This window comes from Pituophis catenifer, unplaced genomic scaffold (assembly GCF_029215685.1).
Source record: "Pituophis catenifer annectens isolate HBS135680 unplaced genomic scaffold, rPitCat1.0.hap2 SCAF_16, whole genome shotgun sequence".
Classification (NCBI taxonomy): Eukaryota; Metazoa; Chordata; class Lepidosauria; order Squamata; family Colubridae; genus Pituophis; species Pituophis catenifer.
The window spans coordinates 10532185-10551676 of NW_027256896.1; the positions used below are offsets into that span (position 1 = coordinate 10532185).

Sequence of the window (19492 nt, forward strand, 5' to 3'; positions counted from 1 at the left end):
AGCAATCCTGGAGGAAAGGGTTTATCAGAGGAGGCGAAATGCGTCGAGTCAGCAGGAGTGTCGGTAATGCAAAAACTTCCTTTCCAGAGGGAGGGATTCGTCAAGGGCACCAAACAGCTGCCCAGGAAAACGGCTGACCCTTCTTGGAGTTGTAAATGGAGGAGCTGGGGGGGGCAAAGGGTGTGTTAGCTAGCTAGGTTTAAGCCACAGTCTAACCCAATGATGGCTAACCTTTTTGGCACTGAATGCCGAAAATGCGTGTGCACTCACACACCCATAATGCAATGTGTGCATGCACTCTGCATGCCCTGAGCATGCATGTGCAACCCCACGCATGTGTGCGTGACCCCTGTATGTGCCTCACAACCCCGCACATGCAGCGCATCTCCCGCATGTGCCCCCGTCCCCCGTGCATGCGCGGCAGAGACCCAAAAAAAAGCTGGCCGGTGGGAGGTGCATGTGCAGCGGAGCTGAGCTGGGGCGATGGCCCGTGTGCCTGAAGAGAGGGCTCTGTGTGCCACCTGTGTCACCCGCGCCATCACGGGTTGAACCTCTCACCAGCCTCCCAGGATTCTGGGAGTTGAAGTCCACACCTCTTTTTCTTAACAATAAATACAATCCACCCACAAAAGTATGATTTGATTGCTTATGAGTATCCTATGGCTATCAGTAAGGGTTGTATCTTATGATCCTTGACGAATATATTTTATTTTTTCTTTATGTACACTGAGAGCACATGCACCAAAGACAAATTCTTTGTGTGTCCAAAGTGTGTCCACACTTGGCCAATAAAGAATTCTTTCTTTCTTTCTTTCTTTCTTTCTTTCTTTCTTTCTTTCTTTCTTTCTTTCTTTCTTTCTTTCTTTCTTTCTTTCTTTCTTTCTCTCTCTCTCTCTCTCTCCCTCCCTCCCTCCCTCCCTCCCTCCCTCTCTCTCTCTCTCTCTTTCTCTCTCTATCCCAGAAAACGGTCCTTCTTAAAGACAAGCAATGGCCAACGTGCAGGTAGGCCCAGAGCATCTATTTCGAGAGTGTCACGTTGGACTTTCCTCTGCATGTCGCTGTCTCAAATGGAACCGAGAGTTGGTTGGCCAGAGAAGCAAATCCCAGGGGAGCCATGTCTGCTTAGGGTTCATAGATTCTTCCTTACCCACTTTCTTCATCAGCGTGCTAAAAGAGTTCATTCTAACAATCAAGAAGAGCCAACATAGCTTTGGAAATTCCTTCCTCCCTTCCCTCCTTCCTTCCTCCTTCCCTCCCTCCCTTCCTCCCTTCTCAGTTCCTTCTTTCCTTCCCTCCTTCCTTCCTAACCTCCCTCCCTTCTCAGCTCCTTCCTCCCTCCCTTCCTCCCTTCTCAGCTCCTTCCTTCCTTCCTTCCCTCCTTCCTTCCTAACCTCCTTACCTCCCTCCCTTCTCAGCTCCTTCCTTCTTTCCTTCCTTCCTTCCTTCCTTCCTTCCTTCCTTCCTTCCTAACCTCCCTCCCCAGCTCTTTCCTCCTTTCCTCCCTCCTTCCCTTCTCACTCCTTCCTTCCTTCCTTGCTTCCTTCCTCCCTCCCTTCCTTCTTTCCTTCCTTCCTTCCTTCCTTCCTTCTTTCCTTCCTTCCTTCCTTCCTTCCTTCCTTCCTTCCTTCCTCCTCCTCTCTCTCCCTCCCTCCCTCCTGCCTTCCTTTCCTCCCTCCCTTCTCAGTTCTTTCTTTCCTTCCCTCCTTCCTTCCTAATCTCCCTCCCTTCTCAGCTCCTTCCTCCCTCCCTTCCTCCTTTCTCAGCTCCTTCCTTCCTTCCTTCCTTCCTTCCTTCCTTCCTTCCTTCCTTCCTTCCTTCCTTCCTTCCTAACCTCCCTCCCCAGCTCTTTCCTCCTTTCCTCCCTCCTTCCCTTCTCACTCCTTCCTTCCTTCTTTCCTTCCTTCCTTCCTCCTCCTCTCTCCCTCCCTCCCTCCCTCCCTCCCTCCTGCCTTCCTTTCCTCCCTCCCTCCCTAACTCTCAGTGGAACCCAAAACACTCTTAACAAATCATTGATCTGCCAGGATCCAGGACAGAAATTAGAGCAAAACATGGGTGTGCACAATCTTTTGGAGCAGAATGCTACCCAGCCAGCTGGGCCTCCTTCCAGAATACAGGTAGTCCTCACTTAACCGTTGAAACCCCCTATGAAAAATGCAAACCTTGAGCTTTTATCTTTCACTTACCTCCAACTGACCGTTGAACATGTGACTTCCAGTTGGTCAACATTGGCTCCCAAGCGAGTGGTCTTGCTCTAACCTTTAAGTAGACTTTTCTGCTTTATTTTTAAGGCAGCCCTCCTCTGAACCTGATAAGGATGTTTGGTTTGGTTTATCTTGATTTTCTCCCAGGGGTCCTTCAAAAGTCATTGGCAAGATTGTTTTTCGTTCCTATTCGGGCACAATAAGGTTAATTTCGAGATTGTTTCTATAATATTGGAAAGAAATGCCTCTGGATTGCTTGTTTTGTATAATTTTTACTAAAAATGCTTTTAAAAAGAATAGAATAGAATAGAATTCTTTATTGGCCAAGTGTGATTGGACATACAAGAAATTTGTCTTTGGTGCATACGCTCTCAAGTGTACATAAAAAGAAAAGGTACATTCGTCAAGAATCATAAGGTACAACATTTAATGATAGCCATAGGGTACAAATAAGCAATCAAATCATATTAGGAAACAGTCAATATAAATCGTAAGGATACCAGCAACAAGGATGCAGTCATACAATCATAAATGGGAGGAGATGGGTGATAGGAACGATGAGAAGATTAATAGTAATAATAATGCAGACTTAGTAAATAGTTTGACAGTGTTGAGGGAATTATTTGGTTAGCAGAGTGATGGCGTTCAGGAAAAAATTGTTCTTGTGTCTAGTTGTTCTGGTGTGCAGTGCCCTATAGCATCGTTTTGAGGTAGGAGTTGAAACAGTTTAGGTCCAGGATGCGAGGAGTCTGTAAATATTTTCCCAGCCGTCTTTTTGATTCGTGCAGTATACAGGTCCTCAATAGAAGGCAGGTTGGTAGCCATTGTTTTTTTCTGCAGTTCTGATTATCCTCTGAAATCTGTGTCCGTCTTGTTGGGTTGCAGAACCAAACCAGACAGTTATGGAAGTGCAGATGACAGACTCAATAATCAAAACAAATGTAAACTAATGTAAAAGAAAAAAGAAAAAGAAGAAAGAGAAAGCTAAAAGTTCAAGAAAGGGAGAGAAAACAAAAGAGAAATAGAAAAGAAATTAAAAAGATAGAAGCAGCTTCTGAACTTCTTTACAGCAGTTTAAAAATACAATTATAAATTTACCTGTGGCTATAGCATAGCTGTCTTCTTTTTATAATCTGTCCCCTCTATTCATTGCAACCATAAATTGTAAGCTCATTTTTGTTTCCTGCAAAAAGTCTACAAAGGGGTTTCCACTCACCAACAAACATCAATAATTGTCTTTTCTCTGATCAAAGAAGTCAATAATCTCGCTGCAGTTACCATCTATAAAAAAAACAGCTCCATGACCTTTTTCCCCAACTGCTTGTCCATCAATCCCAAAAGAAAAAAAAATCTCTGGTTTCAATTGTATATTAATCTTTAAAGCCCTCCGAATCAGTAGCTCCAGAATGCCTTTTAACAAGAACCAATTGTCATTTTAAAATGTTGCTGTTTCTAATACTTTTTTCAAAAGCATCTTGAGACTTGCAGTTCTGGAAGAAAAAGCCACATGATTTTCTAAGTTTATAAAATTATATTTATAAAATATAACATGACTGATTATATTGCGGACTGGCGGTGCAGTTATAAAGATTTGCCAGCTGCCTGTGCATTGAGACATACACAACAGACAAAAACTGCCTAATTTGAGAAAGATCTCTGGGACCTGGACAAATCAAAATTGTCCAACATAGATCACACCAACATTTATTCTGATAGGTCTGTTCATGAAAAGTACAGAACACTAAATCTGATTCAGGAATCTATCTCCACCTGTGTTTTTGTTAAGCCTGGTTACAATGATTTATTGCTCTGGCCTCTTGCATAAGCATCTAGTCAGCTCTAAATTGGCACTAGAAAAGAATCAGTGGAATTCAAGAGGGGTTGTTGGACCTAAAGCAGGGGTGAAATCCAGCAGGTATTGACAAGTTCTGGAGAACCAGTAGTGGAAATTTTGAGCAGTTCGGAGAACCTCTGGCTGGCCCCAGAGTGGGGTGGGAATGGAGATTTTACAGTATCCTTCCCCTGGAGGTGGGTGGGAATGGAGATTTTGCAGTATCCTTCCCCTGGAGTAGGGAGGGAATGGAGATTTTGCAATATCCTTCCCCTGGAGTGGGGTGGGAATGGACATTTTGCAGTATCCTTCCCCTGCCACGCCTACCAAGCCATGCCCACAGAACCGGTAGTAAAAAATTTTGGATTTTATTTTTTATTTTTATTTGGTTTGATTTTTATACCGCCCTTCTCCAGCAGGACTCAGGGCGATGAACAGCCGAGATAAAACAGAGCATACAAAATTTAAAAAACAGTTTAAAAGGTAATTAAATAATTTCGGCCCACAATTTAAAACAACCCAATTAAAACCAATTGGGTTTTAATTTTACCATTGACCTAAACCATTTGTGGGAACGTAAGGATTCCAGGCTGCTTCCTCTCTTGACTCTGCCCCCAGGCTCTGCCCATCCTTCTCTATATCAAACTAGGGATGCTGGGTTCATACATCGCACTAAACCACAAACAAGTTATTACAGGTAGGCCTGGACTTACAACAGTTCATTTAGCGACTGTTTAAAGTTACAAAAGCACTGAAAAACTCATGATCGTTTTTCATACTTAACGACCATTGCAGCATCCCCATAGTCACATGATCAAAATTCAGATTCTTGGCAACTGGCTCGCATTTATGACTGCTGCAGTGTGCTGGGGTCATATGATCCCCTTTTTGCGACCTTCTGACAAGCAAAGTCAGTGGGAAAACTAGATTCACTTAATGTTCTGACCTAGAAAGCATGAAGCAAAGTCATAAATCCAACCAAACCTCTTTTATTTAAACGACTGGGAATTACGGTCATTCACAGTCGACAAGGCTTTGGCAAACAGTCTTTCAGAGGAATGTTGATCAACACCCACCGTATCTCACGTGGAACGCTGCCAGAGAACCAATTTCCAAGCGCAGGGCAAGGCCAAACTTGCCACAGATTCTATTAGAGTCACGAACAGAACTTTCCAATCTTGAATCGACCAAATGAACTAATTGCTTCCTGCAAAAGCCCATGTCCTGTTCGCTCCTCTTTTATGTCCTATGGGAGGGGACAATCATCTCCAAGGTGTGGCTTTACTCCTGAGTCGACCCTGCTTTCTTAATCGTTCTTGTCTTCTGGCAGCTCTGCACATGCGCACACTGGGAACGGGCTCCAGCTGTTCCTCTGCCTCACTACTGTCTATCTCCCGCTCTGCCTCCGATGCACAGCCCTCGTCTGAACTTTCCCCGGCCCCCAGGACTGGTCCATGTTCTTCCCCAACCTCCTCACTGTCCAACTCTGCTGCCAGATCCACTGGCTGCCGGCAGGCCACAACACTTAACAACTGCATTACTAACTTAACAACTGTGGTGTTTCACTTAACAAGTGGGGCAAGAAAAGGAGCAAAACTCACTTCACAAATGTCTCGTTTAACAACAGAAATTTGGGGCTCACTTGAAGTTGTAAGTCGAGGACTACCTATACTATGTGATGTGCTCCACGTTAAAGAGTCATCCATTCTTCTTCGCCTTTGTTGTGCTTGGTGCAGGTTTGTCATTAATATCTGTTTCTCTTTTTGCCCGCCCTAGGCCAATGAGGTAACCGACAGTGCGTATATGGGCTCAGAGAGCACCTACAGCGAGTGTGAGACCTTCACGGATGAGGACACGAGCACGCTGGTCCATCATGAGATGCACGACGAAGTTGAGACAGACAGCGCTGTCGATTCCACGGTGCATTCGGAATTCATGGAGCCAGAGGAAACGGAGAATGGGTATTTATTTACTTATTTAAAACATTTATATAGTCACCCATCTTTCAGCCAACTCTGGGCAGCTCCCAAAAGTTTTTTAAAAATATATAGGTAAAGGTAAAGGTTCCCCTTGCACATATATGCTAGTTGTTCCTGACTCTAGGGGGGCAGTGCTCATCTCTGTTTCAAAGCCGAAGAGCCAATGCTGTCCAAAGACGTCTCCATGGTCATGTGGCCAGCATGACTAAAGGCCAAAGGCACACGGAACGCTGTTACCTTCCCACCAAAGGTGGTCCCTATTTTTCCACTTGCATTTTTTACATGCTTTCGAACTGCCAGGTTGGCAGAAGCTGGGACAAATAACGGGAGCTCACTCTGTTATGCGGCACTAGGGATTCGAACCGGTGAACTGCCGACCTTTCGATCTACAAGCTCAGCAGCCACTGGTATATATAAAACTAAAGAGAAATTTTCTGACAGTGAGAACAATTAATCAGTGGAGCAACTTGCCTCCAGAAGTTGTGGATACTCCAACACTGGAAGTTTTTAAGAAGATGTTGGATAACCATTTGTCTGAAGTGGTGTAGGGATTCCTGCCTGGGCAGGGGATTGGAGTAGAAGACCTCCAAGGTCCCTTCCAACTCTGTTATTATATATATAACTTCCATGGTTGAAGGTTCTTCTTCCTGCTGATTACAGCATCACCCCACCCACGTTGCCTGGCCTGCTGCCTTTCAAGGATTCAGAGAAACCTCCAGAAGCCGAGAGGGACTTTCCTTATTGGTTGCCCAGCAGGATTAAGTTGCTGCTGATTCCTTTTACTTGCCTCGCTCAGCCCATAATCGGCTTTATTGCGGGAGGTCTTGTCCAGAGGCTGGCAACTTTGGATCTGTTGTAGCCCTCCTCTTGGGAAGATATAGCTTTGGCCTCACTACTCTGGAAGTACGGATGCTCTTCTGGAGATGTAGGTATTGTGTGTGTAAGGGGGGGGAGCTGGATTTGACCTTTGGAAAATTAAGATGGGTAGGAGGTATCAACAGCTGCAAGCTGCTTTTGGTTTTGGGTGCCTCTGGTCCCTGCAAGATCCATGTGTGATGAGCATTGTTGTTTTTCCAACACAAGGAAGAAATGCATCGGAAGAGAGAGACAGAGAGAGAGACAGAGACAGAAAGAGAGAGAGACAGAGACAGAGAAAGAGAGAGAGACAGAGACAGAGAGACAGAGACAGACACAGAGAGAGACAGAGAGACACACACACAGAGAGACAGAGACAGAGAGAGAGAGACACACACACACATACAGAAGGAGAGACATACATACATACATACATACATACATACATACATACATACATACATACATATATATATATATATATATATATATATATATATATATATTAATTTGATTTATATGCCGCCCTTCTCCGAAGACTCAGGGCGGCTTACAATGTGCTCAGCAATAGCCTTCATCCTTTTGTATATTTATACAAAGTCAGCTTATTGCCCCCACAACTGGCTCCTCAATTTACCCACCTTAGAAAGGATGGAAGGCTGAGTCAACCTTGAGCCTTAGCGAGATTCGAACCCTGCAGTAATTGCAGGCAGCTGGTGTTAATAACCAGCTTAATAACAGGGTGCCTTAGACCCGAGAGAGAGAGAGAGAGAGAGAGAGAGAGAGAGAGAGAGAGAGAGAGAGAGAGAGAGAGAGAGAGAGAGAGAGAGAGAGAGACTGTTCTTTAGGTCTTTTTCCTTTATTTATCTGTCACTTTTTCCCTTTTTGTTTTGTTTTGCACTTTAGTTTTTTTTTCCTTTTATGCCTGCCTTTTTGTTTTGTTTCTTACTTTCTTTCTTATTCTAGTTTTGTTTGTTTGCATTCGATTTTGCTCTTGCTTTTAAAACTTCCGGTTATCTCAGCTGAGAGAGAGGTGCGCATGCGATCAGAATGGGGCAGAATTGGGGGGGCAGAGAAGCAAAGAGCTGGCAGGAAGGTGGCAAAGCTTGAATCTGTTTATTTTCTGTGCCCCCTCCCGCCTCCCTCCGAATGAAGGGGACTAGGAGGTTGCGGAGTGTCAGGAACCACACCACAGCGGGATTTGTGGTCCTCAGGAAATTCACATTCTCCTGCTTTTTAGCCTGGTGCTTTAACCAGTCTGATCTGGCTCTCCATATCTACTATCTGTGATCTAATATCTATTAGTCTGGAAGTGCCAGTAAAGACCAATTCCTATTTTAGCTGCCATCCATTGTTCAGGAAGGTTGCAGGGGTGTTTTGTTGTTTTTGCAAGGATTTTTTTCCCCCTTTAATGCAGAGGTCTTCAAACTTTGCAGCTTTAAGACTTGTGGACTTCAACTCCCAGAATTCAACTCCCAGAATTCTCCAGCCAGCTATAGCTGGCTGGAGAATTCTGGGAGTTGAATTCTGGGAGTTGAAGTCCACAAGTCTTAAAAGCTACCAAGTTTGAAGACCTCTGCTTTAATGGGTGAACTTTCTCTGTGGTAGCTCTCTTTTGTTTGCAATGCTTTGCCTTCTGACTGGCTTGCCCTGTTGAACTTCAGAAAACCTGCAAAAGACAATATTTATGTTTGCGATGGACTGGAAGTCCCTTAATAGACTTTTTGCAACAGGAAACAGGAAAGAAAAAGGAGCTTGTGATTTATGGTTCTGATGAACAGGGGGAGAAAAAGGATAATAGGTTTTGTAACCTTAGAGGAAGAGGTTTTTTTTTTTAAATTGCACTTATATTTGCTGCAAAGAAAATGGGAAGCTCCTTCTTTCCATTTTTTTTGAGCCTTTAGTCCTTTTCTTTGCTCTTTCTCTCTTTCCTCTTTATATTAGTTCATGTTAGTTTTCATTTCCTTTTTAAAACTTTTAATAAAAACTTACATTAAAAAAAAAGAAAAGAAAAATAAAAGCTGTCCATATAAGAAAGCCCTGGAAGGAGAATTGATTGGAGCAGCTTTGGGTTTCGAAGGATGTTTGAAACTTTTTGCAGCTTCAGTTGAAATTAAGAGCTCTTCTTTAATATTTCCTTCATCCTGAAAGAGCCGAGAGGGTAAGCCTCCAGGTGTCCTTTGAGACTGGAGGGGCCTCGTAATCCCTGCAAAATAAAGAATTTAAAATAAAAGCATATGGACTTTCGTGTTCCCTCAGCAATGCAGTGATGGATGAAACTTTTGTGGAAAAGAGTTGGCAGGAGGGCATCCAGGGGTGGGCTTCTGGGGGTTCACAGGGGTTCGGGAGAACCTCTAGCTAAGATTCTGTGCAGTTCAGAGAACCCCCAAATCCCACTCCTGGCTAGCCCCGCCCACCCCTCCCCTCCCCTCCCTGGAGTCCCCACGCGGCCTGTTTTGGATGCAGGTAAGTGCAGGGCGCGCGTGGAGGCTCAGGGAGGATGAAAAACAGGCCTACCGGAAGTTCAGAGCCTCCGGAGCCTGGGAGGCCATTTTTGCCTTCCCAGAGGCTCAAAAAAAGCCTCTGGAGCCTGGGGAGGGCAAAAACGTCCCCCCACCACCATGGTGCAGGAGGCTGACTAGGCCACATCCACCATGGCCACGCCCACCCAGCACCCGTGCTAAAATTTTTGAAGCCCACCCCTGAGGGCATCCCAGGAGAGATTGTGGTGTTGTAGGAGAAAGGCTGATCTGTGACGTAGCTGGTGGCTTGGATATGGGCCTCGGTTGAAGCTCGCTTCAGTTTTGTGGGACTGTACAGATAGTCCTCGACTTATGACCACAGTTGATCCCAAAGTGTATATTGCTAAGTGGGAAATTTGTTAAGGGAGTGTTGCCCCATGTTACGACTTTTCTTGCCACATTGGTTAAGTGAACCACTAAAGTAGTAACACGGTTGTTAAGTGAATCTGGCTTCCCCCCATGGACTTGGCTTGTCGGAAGTTCGCAAAAGGGGATCACGTGACCCCGGGATACTGCAACTGTCATAAATGTGTGCCGGTTGTCAAGCACCCGAATGTAAATCACGTGACCATGGGGATGCTGCAACGATCATAAGTGTGAAATATGGTGATAAGTCCCTTTTTCAGTGCTTTGAAACTTTGAGCGGTCACTAAGTGAACCTTTGTAAGTCAAAGACTACTTTTACCCCCACTTTAGCTGAAAAGGGGAGGTGCGGCGGCTCAGTGACTTAATGATGTTAGAGATGGTCTCAACTCCGGCAGTTCGAGCCCTAGCACTGCATGGCAGCGTGAGCTCCCGTCACTTGCCTCAGCTTTTGTCCACTTAATTGTTATATGCAAGTAGATAGATAGGTACCACTTTGATGGTAAGGTGAGCTGGTGCTCTGTGCAGGTAGTCAGATTCCTGCTGGCTCTGAACCTTCCTTGTTACAGTGCCCATTTTCGAGGCAGCTCCAAGAAGGGAGGGGGCCTTGGGTGACACTCCAGGAAGAGCCACTTGTCTTTCTTTCTGGTGTGAAACCAACTCACCTTCCTTTGGTGCATCTTGGGAAGCGTGCATGCAGGTCCTACAACACGGCTGGTACCTTAGCAAGCCAAACTACTACTCTGCAATAGCACTGTGATCTCCTGGCTATTGTAACAATGCCATACAACAACAACAGTAATAATAGCTGGAAAGGCATTTGTGCAAGACAACAGTTTCCTCCTTTTGGCTCCAAAGTTCACCATCCTCTCGGGCACACGATTTCTATCATGCCCAGTTTGAAGACCAAAGATATATCCCACCGCCCCTTCCGAGCTCGGTAGACAGCAGGTCTAATATCAGATGTCAAAATAAGAAGGAATATTGTACTTATTGATAAAGGAGAATATATGTTACTCAGGGGTGATCGGTGGTGTCTTCCGTGCTCTCTTAGCTTGGTGGGGGGTTTTTTCCAGACGTTTCATTACCAAACTAGGTAACATCATCAGTGCTAGCGGTGCCAGCAGCGTATCTGCAGTCTGTGACAAATGAGCTTTGGAAATGACCTGCTTCCAGATCTCTCACATTATGTTATCCCTTTTGTTTCCTACAGTCTTTCTTTACCCATCCATCTGGCCTTGACTATTTCCTCCTTCCTTAAACATTTTTTCCCCCTTACGATTAGAAATTCTTTTGTTTGTTGATGTCCAGGAAATGTTTCCTGATAACTCTTGTTTTGACAGTTTACTAAATATTCTTTGATGAGTCAGGAATTCTTGCTGAGGCAGGAAAATGCTTTTCCTCTCTCGGTCCAATCAAATTTAATCTGCCTCTCTAGATCAAAAAGTAACTCTTCCTAAATTATAGCATAGGCATATTTCTGATTCTTGTATAATCTATAGGCTTGTCTTAGAAGAAGCAATCAATCCAATATAACGATGATGATGTTTTTATCGATCAATTAACAATACAGTGCAAAGAAGAGGCAAATATTTTTGATTGCTGCTCTTTGAAAATTCGATTTCTATCTAGGAATCTATTGGAAAAATTGGAAATATCCAAGTAACAAGGTAATGCTTTGTGGTAATTTTGTGGTTGATATATGGTAACATTTTTTCGATCTTTTTGTTATTTTGCCCTGATGCAAGATAACTGTAGACATGACTTTGCAATATTGTTTTCATTGTCTGCCAGTGTTGATAATTTGATCTCTAGATTCTGAAATGTTTTTGCAATCTTTTTCCCTGGAAAATCTGCTGCCCCTGGAATTTGCCACGTCTACAGAAATTACTCTTTTTAATGATCTTTGTGGATCACACAGCCAGCCAGATGTTTAGATTAGATTCAGCATTTTTGTCTACCTATTGAGTTTTTCCCCAGGAGAGGCAGATGTGGTATGATGATGTTAGAGATATCGTTGCAGGATGTCAGCTGTTTCAGATAAAGCTGCCTTTTGCAATTGACTGATGTTGATTTCGTCAACGCCGATTATTATGGTTTGCCATATAGTCAGCCCAGATGTTTAAACGGGATTTGGTGTTTTTATCCACCAAAGTCAGATGTTGCTGTTTGATGGAGTTAAAAGTCGCAGGATGTTCCAAGTAAAGCTGTCTTTTGCAATTGACTGATGGGGATGTTGTCAATGCCGAGGGTGCTCAAGGGCTGCTCCAGATGTTTTGGGATTGCACCCAAGGCGCCTATTACTATTGGTGCTATCTCGGTTTTTTCTTTTGCCATTGTTGTTCTACTTCTATTTGTGAGTCTTTGCATTCTGTGATTTTTCTCCAGTTCTCTATCTTCTATTCTGCCATCTCCAAGTACTACCATGTCCGCTATCCAGATTCTTTTTTGTCATATCAACAATTGTTAACACTCTGTTTTCTTCTTCTTCTCCTTCTCCTTCTCCTTCTCCTTCTCCTTCTCCTTCTCCTTCTCCTTCTCCTTCTCCTTCTCCTTCTCCTTCTCCTTCTCCTTCTCCTTCTCCTTCTTCCTCTTCCTCTTCTTCTTCTTCTTCCTCCTCCTCCCCCTCCTCCTCCTCCCCCTCCTCCTCCTCCTCCTCCTCCTCCTCCTCCTCCTCCTCCTCCTCCTCCTCCTCCTCCTCCGTGATTATTGAAGTCCATTACAGATATGACAAATGTGCAGTGGACTATATACACTGGAAACTGCCACAAAGCAGTTCTATACAAAGATGTTGTGTTTTTTAAGAGCAAATATTAATTCTCTCTCTCTCTCCTCTCCCGAACCCACAAACAACAATATTATGTCATACGGGGTTTTCAGTTTACTCTACATTTTATTTGGAGGAGTTTTACTGGTTTGTTTTTATCTGTATCTTCGGATAATGATCTCATCCATTCTGAATGGAACTTTCTAATCAGCACTCTGAGAATGGGAAGATGTTGGAATTTGTATCTCGTTCTCCACATTTCCGGAGGATAACAAGACCATTTTGACTGTTAATGCAAAAATAATGCAGACATGAGCACGTTGGACTTACTGATAAAATAGTTTCCTGTTTTTGAATGGAGTAAAACTCAGAACCACACAGCCTCAGGCACAGGCATTTTTTTTTTTTAAATCATTCTTAATTTGAATTAGAAAAACTTTTGGAAAAGTTTTCGTGTACATCTACCCTGTTTCCCTGAAAATAAGACATCCCCTGATAATAAACCCAATTGGGCTTTTGAGCGCATGTGCTAAAATAAGCCCGCCCTAAAAATAAGCTCTCCCCAAAAATATTTAAAAGCTTGCGCAGCCGATCCCCGCCATTTCCTCTGGTTTCTTCCACATGCCCCAAAAGAATAAGACTTCCCCAAAAATAAGGCTAAGCACTTATTTCAGGATTCAAAAAAATATAAGACAGGGTCTTATTTTCAGGGAAACACGGTAGAGTTGATTCTACTATGAAAAAAAAAAATCCCTGCAGCTCCCTTAAAGAATTCTGCATCCTTTGTCCCGTCGGCATCCCAACAAAGCAGCCAATAATTTTCCTGGCACAGAATTGAGTTAGTTTGACTTGTTCAGTGACTTGTCCTTGGACTTCTCCTTGGACTTCCCAGAGATGGTGGAGAATGTTCTGATCTCGTCATTGAGTAGGATAGGCTAAACACACCCACCCATTCACATATATTCAGACACACAGACACACAAATACACAGTTCGTGAATGATGGGGTCTAATCTTTTTGCCTAATCCTTTGTTTTGAGCTAGATCAGTGGTCACCAACCTGTGATCCACAGACCACTGGTGGTCTGCGAGGAAATTTTGGTGGTCCACAGAAAAATTATTTGCATTTTTTATATTGCACTAAATACTCTCTATCTTTTTTTAAAAAAAATCATATTAGCGTCCGTGGGATTTAAAATTATGAATTTAGTGGTTCCTGAGGTCCGGAAGGGTGGTGATCCCTGAGCTAGATCAGCGGTCACCAACTGGTGGTCTGTGGACCACTGGTGGTCTGTGAGAAAATTTTGGTGGTCCGCAGAAAAAAATCTTTGCATTTTTGCATTTTTTATATTGCACTAAATCAGGGATCCTAAAACTACGGCCCCTGGGCTGGATACGGCCTGCCAAAGCAATTAATCCCACTCGCTGGCGGGATGGGGTCCTTCAGGCACTTAGCTTGGCTGCCTGTTTAGTAGCTCCAGCCCCTCCCACCCTCCCTCCCTGGGAGTCCAAGTGCTTCAGTGAGTGGCGCACGAAACTTCAGATGGGCTCCTTGAGAGATAAGAGTTTGCAGGGGGGGCGATCTAGCACCCGGGCTGGCTACAAGACAAACGTTCATTCTTGGCTGTATTTGAGATTCCTAGCTACAATGAATAGCAAAGCTAGGGTTGACCCCAGGCGTTTCTCTCTGCTAACAGGTGTCCAAACTAAGTGCCTGAAGGACCCTATCCCGTCACTAATTCATATTAGTGGTCTGCGGGATTTAAAATTATGAATTTAGTGGTCCCTGAGGTCCGAAAGGTTGGTGACCCCTGATCTAGATTAAACAAGTTTTATTTAGTGCTAATTCCAAGTGAAAACCTAACTCGGGCTGCCCCAACGTGTTACAATACTATCCCCCCAAAGATCATAATAGTCAATCAAATGCATGCATTATTTTTTTTTTGTACAACAGATGGAAACCCAGGCAAGGTACGTTGGTGAAATTGGAAGGTTATTCGGTATCAGAAGGATATTCACGTGGCAAAATATTTCAAGGGAAAAGGGCAAACCGTATGAATAATTCTCCTCCTTACAAAAATAGACTTGATAGCAAGCCACATCCAGAGGTGATATCTTGAAGAAACAGCAGTAGAGTGGTGAGGATTGAAACAATCTGGGCCAGATGTTTTTCTTAATAGCAAGCCATCAATTTGTGAATCTAAAGTGATCCCCCTCCTTCATTTTGATCTTGTTGATTTGGGTTTTTTTTAAAATACATTCAGGCATTTAACGGATATTATTTGGATTTCTTTGGGACAAATTTTCTTGAGCTGGTTCCATGCAGAGATGGAGTCCAGGTCTGGGTATTAATAGATAGCCATGTCCTAGCTCTGGTATATAATCAGTTGATGGTCGTGCACGATCAAAGCATCATGTTCTAGGCTTCTAAAAAGGTAGCAGGTTATGCTGTCCTTGATTTAACAGCAAGCGGAGACAACGGTGACCAGAAATGATGCTGGCAAACTTTTCCGTGACAGATCAAAACTTAGAGATGACTTATGTTGAAGAACCATCAAGAGAAGCTACATGGAAGATGGCCAACAACTCTTGTCCATGGCCAAAAGTAGGACCAGAAACAATAGATAAATATAGACAATAAAAAATAGTTGCAGCTACTTAGATTTTGTTTAAATATAAGAAAAGTAGTAAGTAATAAGACTTTCCCCACCATGGAACAGTCTACTTATGGAAGGAGTGGATTTCTCATCTCTGGGGATTTTGAAGAAGAGGATGGACATTCATTCCTTGTGGATGGTTGAACTGAATTTGCTGCACATTATACAGGTTGGGTTGGATGATCCATATGGTGCTTTCCAACACCACCGTTCTATGATTCACCAGAAAAAGTATCCCGAACCTTAAAACCATCTGCTAAGCATCACACAACATCCATTGCCAAATTGTTTGGGCTCCGCATACTCTATGAATCAGGAAATAGTGACTTGGTGTGGGTTATGAAACCAGCCAGTTGTGATTTAGGTAGTAAAGCAATTGTTCAGTGTGATCTCTCAACCCATAAGAGCGAAGTATTTTGTTTCCCTAGGTCAGGGGTCGGCAACCTTAAACACTCAAAGAGCCGCAAAGACCCTGACCGGAAGCCCCCTGTTCAATTCTGGAGCCAATCGGAAGTCCGGTTCCCCCCACCATAGTGTCTCCTCCTAGTGCGGAATCCTTTTTCCTCTGCTGACCGGAAGTCCGGTTCCCCCACCATAGCGTATCCCCCTAGCGCGGCGTCCTTTTTCCTCTACCTATCCTAACTGAAAGCCCTATCAATTGTGGAGCTGACTGGCGACAGGAGCCGCAGCAGAGGAATGAAAGAGCCACATGCGGCTCCAGAGCCACAGGTTGCCAATCCCTGCCCTAGGAGGTTCTGTGAAAAACTTGCTGTTTTGCACGTGCACAAACTACTTGCTATTCCAGAAGATTTATATCTGGTTTTCTTCTATAGCCCAGGGCTGTCTCCTTTGACAGGCACCAGAAAGACAGGCTGCTCCATTATTTATTTTTTAAGTCCTTTAAAATGTAGTAAATACTGGGGATCAAACCTGAGGCTTTGTGCCACGTTCAGCCGATCTGCTGCTTGCAAAATGCTACAAAATGATAAAAAGAAGCGCTTTGAAGCACATTTCAACTGCAAGATACAACAACGTGTACATGAAAGCGGTGAGAATTCAGCCCACATGATGTTGCAGTGTGGAACGACATACAAATCCTGCAAAGGTGGCTGTGTATTTCTAGAGCTTCTTTCGTTTATAGAAAGAAAATGCTGGGGGTGAGAAACAAGAACTTCTGAATCCAAAGGGAATGTCCTCCTTTAAGCATTAGATTCTGGTCACATCAAATGCACTGCACTGCTTGTATTTTTCTTTTTAACAAGATTTCATGTCTTTGCTGGTTGTGGCCCAGCTGCCTCCTGTAGACGTTCAATAACTAGCACTTTGTTTCCAAGGTGACACTGCTCCTACAGAGCCCCAGATTGTTCTGGAATGGTCTTCTCCAAAGTCTTCCCTCTAGAACAGCGGTCGGCAACCTTAAACACTTAAAGAGCCACAAAGGTCCTAACCGAAAGCCCCCCATTCAATTATGGAGCTGACCGGAAGTCCAGTTCTCCCACCATAGAGACTCCTTCTAGTGCGGCGCCCTTTTTCCTCTGCTGACCGGAAGTCCAGTTTCCCCACCATAGAGTCTCCTCCTAGTGCAGTGTCCTTTTTCCTCTACCTGCCCTAACCAAAAGCCCTATCAGTTGTGGAGCCAACCAGCGACAGGGAGCCGCAGCAGAGGGATGAAGGCTCCAGAGCCACAGATTGCTGATCCTTGCTCTAGAAGATCAGTGCTTCACAACCTTGGCAGCTTGAAGATGTTGTGGGACTTCAGCTGGTTGGGAAATACGGGGTGTTGAAGTCCACACATCTTCAAGGTTGAGAAAGATTGCCGTGTGGCAAAGAGCTGTGGTGGCGCAGTGGTTAGAATGCAATATTGCAGGTTAACTCTGCCTACTGCCAGCAGTTCGATTCTCACCGGCTCAAGGTTGACGTAGCTTTCCATCCTTCCGAGGTCGGTAAAATGAGGACCCAAATTGCGGGCAATATACTGATTCTGTAAACTACTTAGAGATGGCTGTAAAGCACTGTGAAGCGGTATATAAGTCTAAGTTTTATTACTATTGCTCTAGATCAGGAGTGTCAAACACAAGGCTCGCTTAGATCTGGCCTGCGGGGCCACTCTGGAAACAGCAAAGGACAGGCGGTGCCTCTGCCAGTGAAAATGGGGCTTGGAGGGGCCGGGCGCAGGCTCCATTTTCGCTGGCAGAGGTTTAGCAAAGCAAACTAAAAAGAAAACAAAAGGAGAAATGTTTCCCCTTTTGCATTTGAGCATGCAAGAAGGGACAGGAAAGGAGAAAGGGAAAGAGGAAAGACAAAGAAAAAGATGGGAAGAGAGCAAGGAAGGAAAAATAAGGAAAGAGGGGATGGAAGAAGAAAGAATGAAGAGGGAAGGAAAAGGAAGGGAAAGGAAGGAAGGAAGGAAGGAAGGAAGGAAGGAAGGAAGGAAGGAAGGTAGGTAGGTAGGTGATGAGAGTAAGGGAGGGTCTGAGGGAAGTCCTGCCTTAGCACTTGGCCACCCCAGGTGCCCCCCAACATGAGTGACATTGAGCTGGCCACGCCGCCTGGCCCCACCGAGGTCAAACACAACCCTGATGTGGCCCTCAATGAAATTGAGTTTGACCTCCCTGCTCTAGATGAACCTGGGAATTTAGAGATCTACACTCCCAGCCTCTTTTCAATGTCGTCTCTGGAGATGGAATTCCTGAATCGGCCTCCGGTCACATCACAGCAATGTGTAAACCGTTCGCTAGGTCCCGTGCCCTCTTCCCGATGCCTTCTCTTGATGCTTTGATCCTTCTTTTTCTCCCAACAGATCCCACCCTCATGACTTGTCCTTGACCGCCGATGTCAACAGCCACGCCATCGTCACTGTAATCAGCGGAGAGGAGCATTTTGAGGACTACGGAGAAGGGAACGAGGGGGACCTTTTCTCGGACAGCTTGTGCAATGGAGAGAGTGGCTTCAGCAGCTCCTCTTTCCTTTCTCCCAGGTATTTATTGGCATGAGCCAGTGGCCCTCAGCATTGCTTTCAGGTCCAGTTAGGGTGGGTTTTTTTTTTTTTTTTGACACACTCGCACGTCACAGGAAGTCCAACGAAGGCTTCTTAAGAATAAGCAAGAGAGATGCCTAGTATCGATGTGTTCATGTTTACATCTCGTCTGTGCTTGTGATGTTTTTCTTAGGGAGGGAGGGAGGGAGGGGGAGAGAGAGAGGGAGGGAGGGAGAGAGAGAGAGAGAGAGAGAGAGAGAGAGAGAGAGAGAGAGAGAGAGAGAGAGATGTTCAGGGAAGCTTGTTTGCATGATTTCTGTCCAGAATCTGAAACAACCCCGGAGAAGGTGGGATAATCTGGATTAGCACAGCCTGGGGGAAAATCCCGTTTTGATTTTTTAATCCTTCTCACTCCTGTGCTATATAACCCAGCTGCAGTTACAGCCAAGAAAGAAACCTTAAATGATCTCCTGGACTATATAGTACCTCGTGTGTATGTGTGTGTGTTTTAGATCAGTAGTCCTCAGCCTTTACTTCGTCACAGAACCCCTTTAAATACCTTTTCTGACCATGGACCATGGCCACGGACCGCCAAGACTTAACTCAAGATCCTAACATTCCTTTCAAGCCTTCGCAGTCCTGTGACGACATGGCGGAGACCCCGGGGGGGTGTCCACGGACCACAGGTTGAGAACCACTGGTTTAGATACCTCGTGAACTTTCTCTTGGTCCTGAGGTGGATCAGGAGATACACGAAATAAACCGATGGAGGCTTTCCACTATCTCAAATGCTTCAAACAGGAAGGAGTAATTCAGAATCTTAACTTTAAAACATAGTCCTAGAGAAGCAACTGTGTGATTAAATTGAGAAGACTTGGAAGAGCCAAATTTCAGCCTTGGAGACCTCTCCGCATCTTCATGTCATCAAGGCATGGGAAAGAAGCAACGAAGATGATAAGGGGTCTGGAGACTAAGCCATATGATGAATGGTTAAGGGAACATTAGGTATATCTAGTCCAGGGGTCAGCAACTTTAAACACTCAAAGAGCCACAAAGGTCCTAACCAGAAGCCTCCCATTCAATTCTGGAGCCGACCAGAAGACTGGTTCCCCCACCATAGAGTCTCCTCCTAGCATGGCATCCTTTTTCCTCTAGGTGTCCTAACCAAAAGCCCTATCAATTGTGGAGCCGACCAGCAACAGGGAGCCGCAGTAGAGGGATGAAAGAGCCACATGTGGCTCTAGAGTTGCGTGTTGCTGATCCCTGGTTTAGTCTAATGATGAGAAGGATCGGGGGGGACGGGACGGGACCCATGATAACTGTATTCCGGTACTTGAGGGG

General features: G+C 44.6%; 1 protein-coding gene across 1 annotated transcript in view; it reads left to right on the forward strand.

Moving 5' to 3' along the window:
* RAB11FIP3 (RAB11 family interacting protein 3) overlaps positions 1 to 19492 on the forward strand; it is an 83012-nt gene that overhangs the window by 41817 nt on the left and 21703 nt on the right. The window contains exons 4-5 of the mRNA XM_070955200.1: positions 5809 to 5993; positions 17975 to 18151. Coding sequence (XP_070811301.1) covers positions 5809 to 5993; positions 17975 to 18151 — 362 coding nt within the window. The remainder of the gene's footprint in view (positions 1 to 5808; positions 5994 to 17974; positions 18152 to 19492) is intronic.